At 41.2% G+C, this 20,008-nt stretch overlaps 1 protein-coding gene across 2 annotated transcripts in view; it reads right to left on the reverse strand.

Moving 5' to 3' along the window:
- Positions 1-20,008, reverse strand: part of VAV3 (vav guanine nucleotide exchange factor 3) — a 166,654-nt gene that overhangs the window by 43,602 nt on the left and 103,044 nt on the right. For both annotated transcript variants that reach the window (XM_086753708.1, XM_086753707.1), the window contains exons 18-19: positions 16,071-16,093; positions 13,363-13,408 (exon numbers count right to left, since the gene is read on the reverse strand). In XM_086753708.1, the coding sequence (XP_086609834.1) occupies positions 13,363-13,408; positions 16,071-16,093 (69 nt within the window). The remainder of the gene's footprint in view (positions 1-13,362; positions 13,409-16,070; positions 16,094-20,008) is intronic.

Below are 20,008 nucleotides of genomic sequence, written 5' to 3' on the forward strand. Positions count from 1 at the left end.
TGGGAACATGGACACTTGCTGAGGTGAACAGTCCCCACTCAACAGCAGCTTTACGTTTTTAGGTCTTCCAAGGCAAGGCCAAACTTAATGCTCAGCCTAATTCTCCTATAAATATAGCTAACATTCATTTTGATCAGATATAAGCAATTTAGCTTAGAAAATTCAGAATCCAAATTTTTTATTTAGAAAAATAACTCCAACAGAAGGCATCTTCTTACTTAATTCCTAAGCAGGGACATTTGGCACAATGTGCCATTCATTTTAAGGAATCTGGAAGCTTGCCTCTGTGCAAGAAAAAACAAGCACTGCAGAAATGGTTTCTGAACAGCCATGTTTTTAAAATTAAGACAAGAAAGCCGTAAGGGTTGCCTTTTGGGAAAGGAACAAACCCATCATTATTGAGATGAGCGATGACCATTTGTCTTTCACGCCCTTAAGGGTGGGTCTGCTCACAGCTCTCAGATTCACTCCTCAGGTTTAAACTTCTTTTTTGTTTCTCAAAACAGAAGAAACTGTGAAGATTTTGGGCAGTCTGGGGACAGAATGTTACCAAAGAGCAAAAGTAATGTGAAAATTAGTTAAGGACACTGCAGAAGGAACCTCCTAGCATACAAAAGCCAACCCATTCCTGTTTGCACAGCAAATATTTTCAGAAGTTGTCCCAGGCATCATTCAAATCCTCAGTCTTCTCTTAAAACACATACATTTGGTTTTGTACATCCACAGGTAACTGCAGCAATAAAGGAGCCCATTTTCAGAAAGTCAAGTTCCAAGTACTAGAAAGATCAAGGACCACTAGTTCCAATTGCACTTGTCAATTTTTTAAAATATATTTTTTAAGCTCGACATAGAAATTTTAGCAAATCAATTTAGAAAACATGGACATGCCCTAAATGGATAACTGTGGATTGCAAACGCAAGAAAGAATGTTTAAAATAATAGAAATTTCACGTTGAATTTCAATATCATGTCTTATTATTTATACTCCAAACCAGGTACTTGGTTTTTAGAACTCTGATGTCCAGAGTTTGGTATCTCTCAGAAAAAGAAGGCTCTCTCCAGGACTGCACTGAAAGGAAGTAGAAGAGGGTAGGAAGGTCACGGATTTTATAATGCTCATAGCCACATGCATTTTGCGATAAATTAGAGTGAAAACTATTCACCGACAGACCTTGGTTTGCCCTTTCAGAGCATGTCTTCCTCCCAGCAAGCGTTAAGAACAGGCTCTCACATTTTGTACAATATTAACTCCAAATGCTTATTCAGGCAACAAGTCCCTGCTTGCAGCAGCACAGGCAGCTATCTTTGCGAGGGCACGGGATTTTGGAGTTGTCTAGATTGAGAAGAATCTCAGCACTTTCAACAAACAACAGAAATGGCTGAGTGCTAAATGTCTTATTATGTGAATAAACAATCAAGAATCATCAGGTTTCAAAAATGCAGTTTTCATTTGTTTTGACAAAGTAATGAAATCTCATCGTTTCAATGTAGTGTAGTAGGTGAACTGAGGATATGAAGTTTAAAAACAACATTGCCTCCAAACTAAGAAGCTTCATTTTCTTTAAAATTGAGCAAACTGGAGTTTTGGCATATGAATTAAGAAGTGTGGTACAGGAGGTGCTGCTTTTTATAAAAGCATAAGGTATGAAAATTAACCAATGTTAATTATCCCATCTTTTAATGTGGTGCCATAGTCAGGCATGGCATTCTAAAACGTGTCTTTGTTCAAACAAGTACCTGCCCTGAGGAGCTAACAACCTGCACTGGGCAGAGACTACAGATGAGCTACGAAGGTGGGTCCAGAGAGCAGCAGATCATCTGCAGCAAAAGGCTCTGAAAAACTGGGACAAATCCTGGAAGATAAAAACCCATTATTCCAGAGAAGTAACAACTTTCAGCTGTATTTTTAATACTACCTTCCACCTGCCCAGGGATGATTCTGCAGCAAGCAGCAAGAGGTGAAAGGCTTGAGAACAAGAGCCCCACTTTGGAAACTGCATTTAATACCGTGAAATGTCATTAATCTTGCAGAAGACCTACGCATTTTTCTGCTGTTGAGCATTCACAGACTGCACAATTTTGAAGCTAACTTGGTCAATTAAGTATAAACAAACATAAACTTGGTCCTTTCTAAAAAATAAATACACTGCAGAAAGAATATGATAGCCAGATCTCACCTGCAGCGTGCCCGAAAGCCTGGCATGACAGGAGGCAGCCCTACCTTTCACCAAGTCTGGTCAGCACCAGCGGAGTCAGTCATCCTGCTGTGCACTGTGCGCTTCCACGTACAGATATGGAACACTAAAATAATCACCACAGGCAGCAAGGCGGTAACCGCGCACAAGATAACGCAGGAAAACGCACGCCTATGCCACCTAGAACCTTTCACAGGTCTCAAACAAAATTTAAAAACATGCATTGCTGGAAACGTGCTGAGATTTTATTCATCAGGCATTGCAAAAATGCAAATTAAATTATCTTTCATGCAAGTTCTTTTGTGCTCAGTATTGACTAATAGCATCTGCCACTACGATAAAAGACCTTACTCTCCATCTCTGCGACTTACAAGAGAGGAGTTTTAAATTCCCACGTAACGCAAAGGGGAAGTGGCTGCTGCTTGGCAAAGCAGGCAGGCTCCAGCAACTGACAGCAGAACCTTGCCTGCACGCACCCTCTTCGTAACGCTACATCACCCTTCAGCTTTTCCAGTTAAACACTCCTGTGGTCTTCCTCTTCGAGCAATTTTTCTTTTCGGTGGCCTCTCCCCTGGTTATGGCAGATACCTCTTTTACTTCTTAACTGACAGTTCTTTACCTACATGGAAAAAAAAGTTTCAGGCCGACACAGACCTTCTTTGCATGGAAGCATCGTTGCCAAGAATTCCGGCATTATATTGAGCAACGAAATATAACCGTTGCTTTGGCTGAAACAAACCTGCTTTCAAAAAGTATGCCTGCTCATTTCTGGTTTGTATCGGTTACAGCAAATAACTTATTTTCTTTGGGAAAACAGAACAAAACTACTTTCATTACAAAATATTTGTGTTATAAAAGCAAAAAAGGATGAGTATGGATTTCACTGCTACTGGAATGTAGTTTATCCCTAAATATTAAATACTTGTGATTTGGTTAATTCCATGGTACCAAAATGATTGCTGCTAGTTGCAAGAAGATTGCTCCTGCCAGAGGTGAGATGTTATTCTGGAAAGAAAGCTGTGCTCTGTACACGTGGTTTTTGTTGCTGCATCATGTTTCACGCAATTTGTTGCCATCAAACTCCACTAAAGAAAAAACCCCAAAATCCAAGAACAGTAAGCATGCCACTGTCATCTGAACTAAGAGACACAGCGCCTCACGCTCCCTGCTCTCCCCACGTCTCCTGTTCCAAACGGGCTGGTTAAAGAGTAACTTCTAAGGTCGGCAGAACCGAGGCACGTTTTCAAGGGACCAGATAACGAAGTTACTATTTAATTCTCTGGTACACACTACAGCTCAAGAAATGCGAGTTATGAAAAGCGCAAGACTGAACATGTCTGCCATTTATTTGCAGGACAGCAAGAGCAGCAATGAGGGCTGAACTCAAGCGCCTTCTCCGAATCCCTTACAAAGGTACCTTACCTTTCTTCCTGGATAAACCACACCAACAGGTTAGAACAACCGGGCTGTATGAACTGATTCTACTGAAAAATCAATCAATCAGATCCATTTTTATACTGGCACTGCTTGGAAAGGCTAAGTACTAAATAAATTCAGATACGAAATTGCCAAGTTGTCCAGTTGTGACCTGCAATCTATTTCTTAAACCAGCCTCAGTACCACAGAAATGGGAGGTCAAGCGTGAAAGCGGAGTTTGAAAGCAGCTCTGGTGTAATAAGCAGATGCCCCAACATGGATATCTGACTGGTAGAGCCCATTAATAAAAATAGAATTTGCAAATATATGGATAAATATAATGTAAAGACTAAAAATACCCTTTAAAGGAAAACTGGAGACATCGTTTAGAGTTCTTTGAGGCAGACAATGAACATGAGTATTAAGATTATACATTAATATGGATTACCAAAATAATTTTAACAGGACTCACTATAAGGCGCTCTTCCAGTTCTCATGATATGAGAGGCAAAGTTCTCCCCAGATAAAGAAGCCACAAAAGGATAGGAAGTAAAAGGCTGAAACAGCAACATTTTTTTCAAATAGAAGGTGGCTTCCAAAAGGGTCATCCAAAGAAATCCATGCTTGGACTTCCATTGCTCAAAAAATTAGTGAGTTGTATTGAAATGGGAGTAGAAGTGGATTAAGTCTTATAGAAGGTGCAAAATTATTTCTTTAAAAAGAATATTGCTTGCAAAGAATTGAAGGAAGATTTCGTGAACTGAAGTGCCTGTGCAATAGGATTACACATCACGGAGTAACTGTGGCTGGAGGTGATTTGGTCATAACCTCATGGAAGATGTAACTTAACAGATAAAAACTAAGATAATGAGTTGAATATTCATACATGATGATACCATATGGACAACAGATCTTGAAGTAATTGCTAAGCACTCTTTAAAATCAGGTCTTCGAGATCATAATCTCATTCTGCTGCGTACCAATGCTAAGAAGTTTCCCAGAGCAGACCACAGAACCAAAAAGACTGACCACTCCTGGGCCTAGAAGAATGCAGAGAAGCTAACAGGATGGTCAGACATACAGAAAAGCTTCTGGATCAGAAGAATTAAGCAGGTAACGGCTCTTCAGGCTAGAAGGGAGATGACTGGAGGGAATGTGACAGAGAACTCCTGAGTGGCATAGAGACAGTGAACAGAAAAAAAAGTATTCATTATTTTTTCATTTATTATTCACTTTCTTGACTCAAAAAATAGGAAGCAACAAAGTAACAGGCACTAGATTTAAAATAAAAATAAGTGCTTCATTCGCAGAACCACTTACAACAGCAACAGTTAAAGGATGTTGTGAATGTGGAGATTTCAGACCGCTTCGAAAAGCAGTAATGAAAATATGTGGAAGAAAAATTAAGAGCTACAAAACAAAAACACAAGGTAGTGGGGGAGGCAGCACACCACCTTACTCCATATTCTGTCCCTGAGCATCCATTTAATTGTCTGCTGCCGCAGAAGGGCTCCCGGGCTAGCCCAACCCGCAGCCCCGCTCAGCCGCACCGCTCCCTTCTCCGGGCCGCTCGCGGAGGTGAGCGGATTAAGAACTCCTGAAGAGCAGCATCACTTTCTCAGGCTCTCGCCTCCGGCCCTTCTAGCAAGCTGTGAAACCCTCCTCAGGCAGAAGGCAGCGGCAGCGCGGGAGCTTCTCTTCTGTGAATTTTCAAGCAGTCGTTTCTCTCCCATGGGAGGGCTGCTTTCAGTTTTACAACGTTTCCCAAATTCTTTGTGTGAGAATGACTTTGAAGCAGTGATCAAATAGTGATTTAGTTAAATGAGCAAGCCACAAAAGAAGAAACCATATGCTTTAGAGTACTGTTAAAATTCCGTAATTTTTGCCTATTTTTAATCATTCATTGCCTTATTATCTTTGTTTTGCCTTCTGAGAATGACAATACCCTGAAGATTAAACTCAGATATGAAAACAGACAGGTAAGGGCAATACTCTTCTTGAAGCTGAATATGAGATTTATCAGTTCCAACAAAGTTCAGCAAAATACTGTGCAATTCCCCTCTACTTGCCATGGCAACTAAAGGCACCTTTGGGTCACAGGATCTCTGCACGTGCCTTTTTCTTTTCCTTTTTTCTTTTTTTTTTTTTTTTAAAGTGCTCTGCTATTTTGTGTGTATGTGTAAAATGCAAAACAGTACATTTTTTATTTTATTGATCACACTTGTATGCTTATTTTGTCCACTTTTACCTTAACATTTTCATTTTTTTCTGCCTGCCAACTCGCTTGTAATTACTGCTAAACAGTGAGGTTTTGCTTAGACCAGTCCCGGCAGAAAAAGAGAAAGATACCGCAGGACACTCAACCCACCTCCCCGTATAAGTTACGCTCATACATGCTGGACATGTATTAAACACTATTATTTCTCTAAGAGAAAAATAAAATGTTTGTTGCTCAAGATATAGAGACAGTCCCAAAAATACATCCAGTAAGACAAAAGAGCCTAAATTACTCAACTACAAACTAATCTTGCAATCCAAACAGACGAGGATGAAAGAGTTTGACAAAATAAATGTATTTCACCCTTTGGCATTTGGGTCTTCTGATGTTTAATTAAAAGAAAAGGCTAAAGGCTATGTTCTTCTCTGAATGCTAGCTCACTGCCGAGATGCCAAAGGGACAGGCACCTTTCAAAACACCTCTCCCCAACAGGAATGTAAAAATAATTTTAATTTAAAATATAACAACTCAAATAAAAATCATTAAATTGCATTTGAAATGCTTCAGTGGAAGACAAAACTCTGCTTTGCCTTCCAGAAATGCATTAGTGGAAAATTTCTTGGTGCAAAACATTAGACATGTTCTTTCTTGTATCACAACAAAGATGAACTCATTATTTCGGGAAGCAACAATAGCTCAGCACATGGCATTAGCACTGAGGTGAAAAAAGCAAAATCTCGAATGTAACCATAGAATCACAGAAAGGTTTGGGTGGGAAGGGACAGTTAAAGTCCACCCAGTCCAACCCCCCTGCCAGGAGCAGGGACATCTCCAGCCAGATCAGGTTGCTCAGAGCCCCGGCCAACCTGGCCTGGAATGTTTCCAGGGATGGGGCATCCACCGCCTCTCTGGGCAACCTGGGCCACTGCTCCCCCACCCTCAGTGTAAAAAAAACATGTGTTTTTAATAAATACCTGAGATTAATTAGTTTGATCTCACCAATTAGGTCACCCAGCTGAGTGAATCTCTGAATCCACTGTTGCTGAGGTCCACCTGGAAGAAGCTGTCCCATTAACTGCTCCTAAGAACAGAGTGTCCACAAAGAACTTCACTGACCCTGGTCTCAAACCCCAACGCTGTCCGGTCACACGATGCACAACACGGCAAAACACATCTGTTAATAGTAAGAGCTGGTCAGGTTACAGCTGCAGTCCAGCCCTGGGAAGACTCTGGAATATTCAGAACAATAGTGCAGGTCAGCAAGCAGTACTGCCTCTATCCCACTAACGAGTCCGCCTTCTGCAGCACGCACGCTCCTGGTTGCCCAGTTAAACCAGTCCTTACCTTCTATTGACCTGGTGCACAGCTCCCTAGAGACACGCACTGCAAACTTCATATGCACCTTGAACAAAGCGTTTAGATGCTGCGTAGGGAAGGCAAAAGCATTTAAAACCCAGTAAACTCCCCCCAAAAGTTAAGCACATGTGTTATATACATGTATAATCAAAGCTCCTTTTCAGTTCTGGAGCTTAATAAATTACCATGTAGAGAAGTCTTTAGCTACTCTGCAAATCTAATGCCCCACAAACACTGCAAAATTACCTCTAGGGAAAACGTGCAGAACTATATACACTGGGTTATGATGGTTAATTATTAGACACATTTTACTTGCAAGAGAAGTAGATGTTTGACTTCCTTCAAGACTCTGAAACAGTAACTTCTCTCTTTTTTTTTTTTTTTTAAAGCTATGTAGGCTGCATTTTTGAAATCATGCGCTGCATTTTTACCTACAATAGGAAATTGCAAGAACTCAGTCAAAAAACGAGCGGGTCATTCTGGTTAATTCTGCGTGCAGCAAGTCAGTTACAGGACGCGATGGATGTTTTACTGCTACGAACCTTATTAGGTTATCCCGTACCAGTAAGCAGTGGGAAAGACCTCAAACTCGTCAAACAGCAAACCCTTCACTACAGGAAGTCCTGTGAAACAGTTCACTTCCCTCCAGTATTCCTTCAGGCTCTCCCTGGTTTAATTTACCGTCAGCTGCTCCTTCATGTACACGTTCATTTTGACCAACCGTTAAAACCCACGGTTAAGTTTGATGTAAACAGTATCTAAAGCCGAAGAGTGTCTTATGTGTACTCCAGTACTTTCCTCCATGCTGTCACGGCAACCCCCCAGAGGCTTTTCAGAGATATTTAACAGAGAAAGAAATCCCGTGGGACTCTGAGCAAGGTCCTGAGGGAGGACGCAGAAACAAACAGCCTGTAACGGTTTCCTCTCCTCAGCCTGAAAGGAAAGGCGAGAACTATTAAAAGGGGACTGCTACTCACTCCTACATCTTAGTGACAGGAAAAATAATCAAGTAACACTACTGAGAGTCTCAGAAAAACACCTATCAAGGTGTTTCTTGATTCTGTACAGAGAAATTCCTTTACTAAAGAAAAAACGCTACCTTGGTCTAATCCATCTTGATGGAGATACTCGTAACAAGGAGACACGATTAGTGACAGTCAGCTCCTCACTTCTCACGAGAAAACTAAATACTGGGTGCTTGTTTAATAGTGGCTTTTCTTTTCTTGGTAGACCTTTTTCTGTGGCTTAAAACCAAGATAAATTCTTGTTCTCAACAATGACATTGACAGTAATGGGCCACCAGAGACCCAGCCAGAATCACAGGCAGCTGCCTCCACTGCTGAAATGGAGAAATAAATTCCTGAATGCCGGTTTTTCAGCGCTGGGCTTCACGTTGCAGAAGGTTATCTTTTCTTACCCAGGGAATTGAGCATTCCCTGGACTGGGTTGAATGAGACAGACAACAGTCGATCAGGACTACCAAGGACTTGCCTGGATAATTCATAAGACAAGAAAACGAGAGATGGGCTTCAAATTCTCAGTTAATGAGAGTGGCTTTATCTGTAACAGCTAAACGCTTGGCAAAGAGTTATCTGCTGGTTGGGATATCCCAGCACTTGAATGTGGGCCAGATTTTGCTTTTGGCTGGGCATATGGTTGGAGTAGCACTGAAATGGAAACCAGAGTTAGACGTGCGTATCACAGATCACGCTGTCAGAACTTCCTGAAACAGCTCACAGTCTAATATACCTCATTCTTAACTGAAAAGGACATTTAAACTGCCAATACCACACAATCCCCTAATTTTTACTATGAAGACAAGATGTAATCATGTGAATATTGTTTCACTGCTTAGTAAGCAAACATATATAACAATGACACAAGCTAGTTAAAAGATTCCACAATCCGATTTCAATAAAATACGAAGCACGCAGCTCATTTCCCACTATGTCTAATTAAATAAACCTATCTCCAATGCTATACTTCTGCCTGCACAGATTTATTTTTTTTTTAACATATATACTTCAGGCCATAAACCCAGTTATTCTCTTCAGATTCTTTTCTTTATAATCCCTGTAAAATCAATATTACAGGATTGCTTCACAAAGCAAGTATGGACTAGATACCAACCAGAAATACAAATGCTGCTTTTTAAAATTACTATTTGAACTTTGAGCTCCTAGGCTGAAAAATAACTTCGCCCAAGCTACTGCATCACATACACTACTTGTTAATATTGTGTCCCTCAAAAAAAAAAAAAACCCAGCCAATATTTTACTTCCTTTGAAGGGAGACCACCAGTTGATGCTGTCCCTCAGTTCAGAACCAAGGGTTTCTAAGCTTTAAGCCATGCTTATAAAGAAATCCACTACTTCAGAAGTCAGAACATGCTCAGTGACATTCTTTAACAGATCAGATTCTGAGTTTAATTTGCACTGAATCTTGAATATAAGGCTTCCAGGGTTCTATTTTTACCAAGTTTATCCTTCTAGTATGAAATACACTTTCACGCTTCTCAAGATTAAAGTTCCAATGTTTATATTAGCAGAAGTGTTTGGGGTAAAACTCATTTTAAAAACACCAAGCTGTGAATCTATCATATTTAGACTCTTCATACTGTTAAAAAAAATTAAAAGATAGCAAAAATACACTGTATTAATCCAATAGCTGAGAAAGAAAATAGTTTTTACTCCTGTTAAAATACACACAAATTTATTTCTATTAAAAACATTAGTCACACTGCATCATTCTTCTCAAGAAAACATACAAAGCCTTAATTTATGCTTACGAGCATACATATGAGTGGTCCCTTCGTCATTTAAATCAAGAATGCGAATCACATGCTTAAAATGAAACACATGCATAAACGTTCTCATGACATTCCTTACACAAGCTAAAAGAAGTTGTATCATTATCACTCCATATGCACATCCTAGGCAAAAACCGACACCAGTCGCTTCTCAAACACATTTATGCAGAATCATGTTGTCCTACAGTGAAACACAAACTGGAGACCAAATTTTTCCTGGCTTTACAGGAGCAGATGCATTTACAGGTCCATTCCCTCAGTGGCTTTTATTACCCGTCAGTTAATCCAAAGACAGGTTATCTAAAACCTCTCTTCCCTAAGACTCAGTGGATGGACCAATTCAGGAGGCTACCTGCAACTGGACCACAGGCTGAAGTCATCACGCACAGCAGAAAGAAAAGACAAAGTCATATTTCCTTTCGCTTTCCAATTTGTTCCTCACTGGTACAGCTTCTGCACACAGTTCTTATTGTAGTTTCTGCATGGTTCTTTTCTCATGACTGTTTCATTTCCTAGGAATTTCTCTGCCTCATCATTCATTAATCACTTTTCCTTCTACCCTTCCACCTTATTCAGCACGAAGCAAATCTCGAGGAGGAAACCATCACTGTCAAAACTTTTAACCAAAGTTCAAAGAAAAACAAACAAAACATCCATGAAAAGCTTATTGCTTTTAGAGTGCTTCAGCTAGCTAGGTTCCTCCATCAATGAGCTTCACCAGCAGAAGACAAGAGATATTTTAATCCAGTGTCCTCATGTTGTTTTATTTAGACCATCCGTCTACTCACAGTACTTCTCGTCAAACCTGACTGACTCTCCAGGCAGGGCTAAGCTGTGTCACTGAAAGCTGAATTGGGCTCTAACAAGCACAAAAAGAAGCAGAGTGCATCAGCATGACCAGTGAACGCGGGAGGCATGGCATGTTCTCTTCTGAAATAGCCACAGACAGGGAACAGAAAGAGACAAGACAGAGCACAAGGCTGAAAAGTTTGTGCCAAAATACTTGCAGCCCCAAATAATTGTATTTACTGCTGACGTCAAACCCCATCAATATTCACACACTGCAGGTGCCTGCTATTGATGCAAAGCAAATGCCCGTTCTCCTAAACTAGTACCCGTGCTTCAGCGCCATAACACGCAACACCGCTAGCGGCAGGATATTAAGCCTCCCGAAGACAAACCAGTCTGAGCAGCAAACTTTTTTTTTTCCTTCTCCTTTTTTGTTTTGTTTAAAAAGACAGTACATTAAGATTTAAATGCTATCTCTGACTCTCCTCTCTCAGCAAAAAGAACACCATGGTGCTAGGATTTGCAGAGATTTATACGCCAGCATTCTTGAAAAAGCTCTCAGGATCAATGCAGTAATGCATGCCTGAAATAACCGATCTCTTACAAGTGCTGCTCTCTGGATAGCATCTTCTGTCTCTCAAGGCAATGTGCAATCTGATGAGCAGTATTACTCAGAATACGCAGAAGAGATGCCAAGAGTTTACCAAAGGCACTCATGTCTTTACGGCAGGACTCAGAGTGCACATGTTGACAAAAAGCAAATAAAAAAAGCTCGCTTCATTGGAACTGACAATGTGCACATACAGAGCATGTTAGTAGGTGATATCTTTTTTTAATTATTATTTTTAAAAATGTATAATGTCAGAAGCAATTCTGTCAGACAGACTTGTGCAAAAACATCTCTAATAAAGAGAACCAAACATAACGCAGATGCTCTGCATTTCTACCGCTGCCAAAAATACAATGGAGACCAAGAACTTCACTCAGACTTCCCCAACAATTCAAAGCAACTGTTCTGTGCAGGTAAACGGATGGGGTGGGGGGCAGCAGAACCACATTTTAGGCATTGGTTTCACACACTTTTTAAACATCTATTTAATTCAATGACAGTGGTGATTTTAATGGTACTTAAGTCTTCAATAAAAACTAATTTTAAAGTATCCTTTAAGACCATGTAAATACTTCTATCAGACTTCAACAGCAAGGAAAACCACCACAGTTCCCAAAGCAAAACCTTTTAGGAGTCTAGATGAGAGAGCCGTGCTTAAAGGTCTGGACTTTCTGCAAGGACTGTTCCGCAAGCACCCGTGACGCTTCTCTGCAACACAAACCCCTGAATGGGAAGCACTCACACAGTCCCACTTGAACAAAGTATTCTTATTCTCTTCTGCATTATTTAATTAATATTCTTGATGTTTCTCCCTCTGATTGTATTGATTTTCAGAGGGTGCTCATTTTTTTCTTTAAGGACTGCAGTCAATAACACAGAACAATTCAGGAGTATCATGAAGCAATTTTTTTTTGCTAGAGGGAACAAAGTGACGGTACGTGTTCCAAAACACGTCAAAGTTACCTGAGTAAGAAAGGTGTGGTCTGCTTCAGCTAGTTACAACACTCAGACTTCCAGAGCCAAGGCAGCTGCAATGCTAGCGGCACAACCAGCATTCCTACTTTTTGAAAAGTGCTTAGCTCTGCCAGGCTATAATGTGGTGTTCAGAGTTGCCATCCTGTTTAATATTTGACTCCAGCTATTCTCAGGTGTCCACATCTAGAAATATTTAATTTCACAGAATATTTATGGCATAGAACCACAGCTTAGTTCTATTCCAAATAATATCTGCATAAAAGATCTCCAGTAATTAAAGTATACAAGAAACATAAAGGACAGAAATGTAATTACTGTAAAAAATGATACAAAAAATATCGCACAGTTACAGTGAAAACCATTGAGTATTTTATACAGACATTATGGGTCTCCAGAGGAAATGTTCACCCACTTGTATACACAGTCTATAAGCAAGCATTTAATTTTCTTAAGGGCTGCTGCTGCCATTATTCCACAAAAGTAGCTGCTATAAACTAACAGGAAGAATAAAATCACTTTGAAATTCTACATAAAACTGCAATTGGTTTATGCCTTTTAGAAGAGCAATTCGTATTCGATACAGCTAAGCACTGAGGACCACTACCAGTTTAGAGAGCTGAGAATACCCCAACTCCAGCAGATCAGAACCTCAGCTTTACAAGCAACTGCCTGCTTTTCATCACGCAGTTATTTCTTTTAAAACTGCACAGTACAGTAGGGTGGGTCACGTCAACCGAAAACCCAGAGGCATTTTGCTGCTCAGACAGAACTGAAGCACTGCTTAAAAAAAAAAAAAAAAAACCAAGGAAAAAAATCAGCTGACCTTATCTTTGAAATCACAAACAGAGCAATCGCTTCAGACCTTCATGACTTCAGCAATCAAGAAAGTTCTCAACACTGCGTGCATTGCAACAGCATTCATAATGCAATTGATAAAGGGAGTTACAGCTTTCTCACTCTTTTTATTTAACTGTTAGAAAGTCATGACACAAACCTGGGTCCACGTGCCTAGAGTTTCTTCTAATTCCATTCGTTCGTTTCTGCATAACAAAAATACAAATCAAGGATATGAATAAACATGTTTTCACGTAGGCACGCTGCACTCCCTTCACTCCCACAATCCACTAGGCAAAGCTGGTTTTCGTATTTCCCCCAACCACCACCACAATTATCTTTGTCTTGCAGAAATATCATACTTTCAAAAATATTCTTACTCATGCAGACAGTTTTTTCACGTACCCCATTTTTTCCGACACCAGGCTCAAAAGATTCTTAGTTTGGAGAAGGTATGTTCATACACGGCTGTCCTTTGATACCAAGAATAAATTTATTTTTCACTCATTTCTGAATAGGATAGTGGAAAAATATGCAGTTTGGCATTATCTGCCCCAGATAATGTCCACAAACACAAAAGTATCAAAGCTGCTTGTGTTGCTTGACTAAGGTAGAAACTTTCACTATTCCTGCTTTGTACTCAAGGAAGCTAGAATTTCCCATGGAATTCTTCGTTTTCTTGTTTCCTGGGCAAGCACTTAGATGTATTTAGTAACTTGCCTCCCTCTTCCTTTTACATTTGGATGAGCCAGAGTTATGTGAAACCAGAAACTCTCTGACAGATCTGAGACTTTAGTTTATACTCCAAGACACTTAATACAGATCCTTGAAGATTTCAATGTGAAATAACGCGTATCCGTGAACTACTGATCTGCTTTTGGAAACCTGTTTTAACTGGCAGCTTGCATGACCTCTCAGGCATTTATTTATCTGTTAAACAAACCAAGCAGAGAAAAGCACGTTGCATAACAAAGGGAACAATTAGGTTGCTCGATTTACTTGCAGTTGATAGGAGCTGGTGGAGGACACACACCAGGCAAGTCAGAAAGCAGTAACCTGAGGCACAACCAAATTACTAAACCCTCTAGCAAGCTGGCAAAACGAGAAGCTTGGTTTAAAAAACAGCTTTCAGACTCTTGACTCTTTGGACATATTCTCTCTGCACCCCGCGACTGTAATTAAAGAAAGGATGCAAGTTTTGTTTCATCTGCAGTGGAAAGAAGAAAAATTTAAGACTGCTGCTACAATTAAAGTAATATTACTGAATAAAAACAAAAGGCTCAATTATGTCCTAGTTTCTTTTTTAAATGGAGGCTGTATTGCTGATAAGGGTTGATGCGGGAGTGGTGAGCAACCGCAGATTTGCACAACAGAGGGAAAGGGGCGGGAGTGGGAAAAGCAAGCACAGAGGAAGATCTGGAGATGTTTAACAGGTGAAAAAAGATACAATAATTCTGTAACAACCTAAGTCATACACTGTATGAAAAACAATTTTAAGGAAATAATTCTTGAGCTGTATGAAAACATGCTCAATACCCTTAAATATCTTGTAGTACCAGTAGATTTTATTACATTACTGGTATGAAATCTAAACCCATGTTTTCCAAAAATGACAGATGCTCATCTATGCTCAAGGTTCCTTCTCCACAGAGAGAACTAAAGCAGGCACTTAAACAAGAGTCTCAGTAAAAATGAAAGCAATCCTGACATGTTGGATCAACCCCACAGTCAATTAGCAAATCAGTTGCCCCACAAAGGAAGCCATGTTTTCCTCACAAAAAAAAAAAAAAAAAACCCACCAACCAAAAACAAAACCAAAAACAACTTACAAATTAAGCTAGGGAGTGAGAAGCCAGGGAGTGGGAGGGATTCGGTATAACTGGTATACGGATTTTCTTCATCCAGCCACCGCACGTTCACCAGTTCGCTTTACCAAGCCAGGCAAGCCGCGTCGGCGAGGCCCAGCAAGCAATCTGCCTGTGGCTCCCCAGCACTGCCACGGCCATGGCCCCAGCCCTCTCCTCAGCCGGGGCTCCTCCTGGCCCACCTCGCCCTTGCCCAGCCGGGCCCCCAGCAAGCCTGCGCCCACCTGAGGCCCAAGAGGGTGCCAGGGCTCTCCTCACCCAGCCCCCGCTGCCATTTGGGGTCACAGTGCCGCCGAAACAGCTCTTACACTCCATGTTTGAAACGCTGCCTGACCTGGCAGACAACCGCAGCGGGACGGCACCAGGAGCTGGCGAGAACGCAGCCCAGGGTAGCGTGCAGCCTTCCTGGGCTGATGGAGGTACGCTACGTGCGCCACAGCAGCTGCTCTGCGCAGGGCCCATTTTACCGTTCTCTCTGGATTGCACACACCCCATAACACTGCACAGCTCTGCAAATGAAGTGTTTTCACATGAAGAGGCAAACGCTGCCCTGCCGATCCTTCACTGCCCAGCAGCCTGGCGTGGCAGAGACTGGTACCCTAGCGTGTTATTCCAGCAGGACTCACAAGCATTAATTTTTTTTTTAAAAGATAACCTTTAACTCTGTTGTCGGATTTGGTCCAGTACAGATCTAGATATCAGTTGTGAAGCAATGTATGTTTTTTACCTGTAATTTAAAAAACACATCTCCACCCCTTCCAGTTCTCTCTGCATTAAGCCATATCAACTGAAAATTCACTCCCACTTTGAACGAGATACATTTGTATCGAATTATGAATACCTGCTTTCTTAGAGAACTCTATTTTCCACCACTCTAAATAAATCTGTTCTTAAATGCAGAAGAAAAACATACCTGCTCCAACAGCACGTGCACAAAGTAAATACGGAGCCCTTATGTCACCGACAAAATAAGTATCACATGCAACAGAAAACAAATCCTTACCTCATGTTTCAGGGTCCCGTGTTCTGAAACATAAGTAAAAATTGGCATTATTGGCGACTGCAAGTTGTACGCGTTTGCTGCAGCGGTCTCCGCCTGCGCGGCCTTGCGTGACAGAACAACCCCGCCGCCTGCCTCCCGCGGCCGCCCCGGGCTGCGCCAGCTCCTGTTGTGCAAACCCCGCTGCGCTCCCCGCCCCGCTCCCCGCTCCTGCACGCACCCCGCGCCGGCTGGGAGGGCTCCCCGCTGCCAGGCACGCCGCGCCACCGCAATCCGTCCGCTGAACTTGGTTTAGGACATTTCAACAACGCTTTATAAATATGGACTCCTTGGGAATGCAGAAGCTACGTTCCTCAGTGCAAGCTGGGTTTACACCGTTTCTTGTCTCTGTCTTTGCACAGCATGCCAACGCGCATCAAGATGTACATCCTTAGCTTCAAAATCCTATTTCCTGCCTTTACTCTGTATTTCGTGTCTTTCAGTTCAACTCAATTCAGCCTTGCATTAGTAGACCACAGATTCTGAAGCCATTGGTGTTATTTGCCGCTTTTGCTACAGTTTTTCTTGTAATATTTAAAACTCAGAAAAAAAAAAAAAATCCTGTGTGTGATCAGCAAGGCTGCATCACGACAGTAACACTCTGGCGCGCACACACCACCACACACATACGACACAAAAAGGCGGGTATCTTTACATTTTTCTCTGAAGGGCTAATCTGATAGCAGGTGTCTAGATTTCGGGTGGGTGCCTTATCAGAGCACACACAGCTGTATTTACCCGCCTGCGCTCTCCAGGACTGCACAAACTGCACGTGCCCGGTCGGCTTCCTTACATTTGAAAACTTTCACTGGAATATCCTGTAAGCAGTAAGTCGTATTCACGGTAAATCAATAAAAAGCTTTGACTGAAAGTAGATTTTGTTCTGCTAAAAACAAAAAATTCCATTGAACAGTGAAGTGTGGGAAAAAACGTCTTTGGGTTTCGAGCATTCTATGCAAAGCTGATGCGGCATGGCATGCCCAGACCAAGCACGCCGCTCGGTCTCCGGGCCGGCCCAGCCCGCTCACCCCTGGCAGGGCGCTGCGCTCACGTACGCCCGCAGTCACCGCTCCCTCTCCCACACCGCGCCAAAGGCGCACCACCTCGTCACCCACCGAAAACGCTTTTGTGATTATAACCTTTCCCAAAGTATTATTTTGCATTTGTATAGTGAGAAGAAAAATAAGCCAGCCCCAAAGGAGGAGATGCAGGCAGGCTGTTGAGCCTGAGGGAATGAGTTGCCTAACCACTGCTGAAGTTCAATATAATTTGGGGATTTACTCTGGCAATTCGAAACGCCTTTCAGAATTTTTGCCAAAATCTGAATAAGATCACCTTTTTTGAATGTTTCATCTCAGCACCATAAATTACTTCAAATTAAGGGAAGTCATTTAAATAACTACTTCCAGGGGGGTCAAAACCTCTTTTTTTTTTTTTTTAATGGCCTATATTTACTTCTGCAGATCTCTTATCAAAAAATTGAAATAGAAAAGCAATTTAATCCTCCAACGGGATTGAATTAATTTGATTGGTTGTTGTTGAATATAATTTTTACCTCTAGAAATATCCCAAACCCAACTAGATGAAAGAGTTCCTTTTGGTGATTGCAGCAGCCCAACACTTTTCATAATAAATAGTTAACAAACTCATTGATTAACTTTCAATAAGAAAGAAATCACTATGCAGGAAGGTAATAAATACTCCTGCTAATTGGCATAAAATAAGTTTCATCAAAAGGGAGGGACTGGATTAAAAAGAAAACCCAAAACCTTGCCAACACTGACAGACCAAAATAGCGTTTGTGACTTCACAATTCACGCTTCAGGAATAGAAAAATATCCAGTATCTGTATTTCCACATAAAAGTCTAAAAAAAAAAAAATAAGATTTACACTGGTCTTGTTATTTTATTACAGTTTAAATATTCCTGTATTTCAGAATATTCTGTATTGAATTATGTGCACTGCTTCCCCATGAGAGATCTTCTTTTCAAATGTTACACAAGACCAAAAGACCTCATTTCTATGTATTTCTATTTTCAGAGAGAAAATGAATGTCTGAGGATATCCACCAGCAGATATTTTACACGTAACAATTTTAATTCAAGGTCTCTCATCAACTTATCACCAACAGGCCAATGAAATTATCAAGTGAGTTCCCAGTTCTGACAGCAAGCTACTTATACTGCCACAGTTAGGCACGATTTTGAGGTTTTTTGTTTATTCACTGAAGCCATGATACCATTGGGTCATATTTTGATAATTATATTTTTCTACAAAAGCAACAGGAGCAGCAGCTGGCCTCGACAAGTGAGGGAGCACAGATCGGAAAATGGGAATAAGCTGCTCCTCAGAGATGCAACAGAGCAGCTGGATTTACATGCCTACTAAATGGACAGTAAATAAAAAGGATTTGTAATAAACTACTCACCTTCCTATTTTAAAAGGAAATTCAAAATATTTAAAATGCAGGAACTATAAAGTAAGCCACTTAGAGGGAGCTGCGGGACTACCTGCTCCTTTCCGGTCATGTAACCAGTCACGGCATAATCAGAAGAAAAGCAAATTGTGACCTGGAAGTACCACAGTGTAGGACTCCGCACAAATAACCAAGCGCCCCGAAGTGACTTTTGTTCAGGTTGAGCAAGGATGGTAAGCTAAACAATGCAGCTCTCCCTTGGTTGCATAACTCCAATGAAGGTACTGGGATTTGAGCATTCACTGGTCCATGCTGTTGACAGGGTAGGTTTGGAGGAGAGCCAGCAATTTTGCAACTACCAATCAAGCCAGCAAAAAGGTAAGCTGCGAAAGCTCCTGGTTTCTTTTTAGATGTCAAAAACACATGGTTTTTCTGAATAATCCCTAATGTGCTGTAGCAAGCAATTATTACATAACAGTATGGACTAGATTATTGGGATACGCATTACCACGTGAAAATAACTCTAAACTTAACCCATTCATATGGTAACATTTGCTTTCACGTTCATCACACAGTCCAAGAAACTCCTTTTCCACCTAAGGAAACCCAGTACTTTTTCAAATGGAATTATCTGAAGGAGAAATGAATTACGCGTAAGTTAACTAAAAATTACTATTAAAATGCCCAGTTAATGTTTTTCTAATCCATTTACGGCCTGATGAGAGATGCTTCTAACATTCCCTGGGAGCAGCGATATAAAGAAGAAAACTTTGTGGGTTTGGCACTGTATTTAAAATATTCAAAACATTTTCAGATTCTAGAACCATTATTGGAGGTTCATCTAATTGAAATATTCAATAGCCTGCAGAACCAGCAAACATTTGCCTGAGAAGACTTAATTCAATCTTATTGGATGGACTTGGCATAATTCCCGCCTGGCAACAGAAACGGATCACCAAGTCTGCTGGTTTAGACTGGGAAACAGACTGGGAAACAGACTGGAGCTCTGCGGTGTGTCCTGAGTAGAGTGATACTGCAGAAGCGACGAGGGCCTCAGAACAACCTGTGCAACGAAAGCGGGAATAACGAGAGAGACAGTTTCTCTTTTTGTCTACTAGAGGTGTGTCTTACTCATGCTGGTTTATCAAAGGTCCCACTTTTCACCATTCCCAAATACAAACCCCTCCAACTCATGGGAGAGCATCTCCAGACAAGTTAAATCTCCCGTGCCTTGAAAGAAGGCAGAAGAGTGCAGCTAAGAAGCCAGAAGAGGCAGAAAGGGAAGAGGAGGCCTCCACATCAGCCAACAGATAAAAGATACACACCCTCGTAAATGGCCCTGTCAGAGAAATACGTGCAGCCATTTTGTAATATTTGTGTTTAAGGGTTTCGTAAGGCCTTGTGGTTAAGGCTGCACAATCAGACTTGAAGGACTTCGTCAGAACATCGGCAAAAAAGAGGGGGCATGGAGGATTTATCTAGTTG

The sequence above is a fragment of the Chlamydotis macqueenii genome, chromosome 8, assembly GCF_036417535.1.
Source record: "Chlamydotis macqueenii isolate bChlMac1 chromosome 8, bChlMac1.mat, whole genome shotgun sequence".
In the NCBI taxonomy this organism is placed as follows: Eukaryota; Metazoa; Chordata; class Aves; order Otidiformes; family Otididae; genus Chlamydotis; species Chlamydotis macqueenii.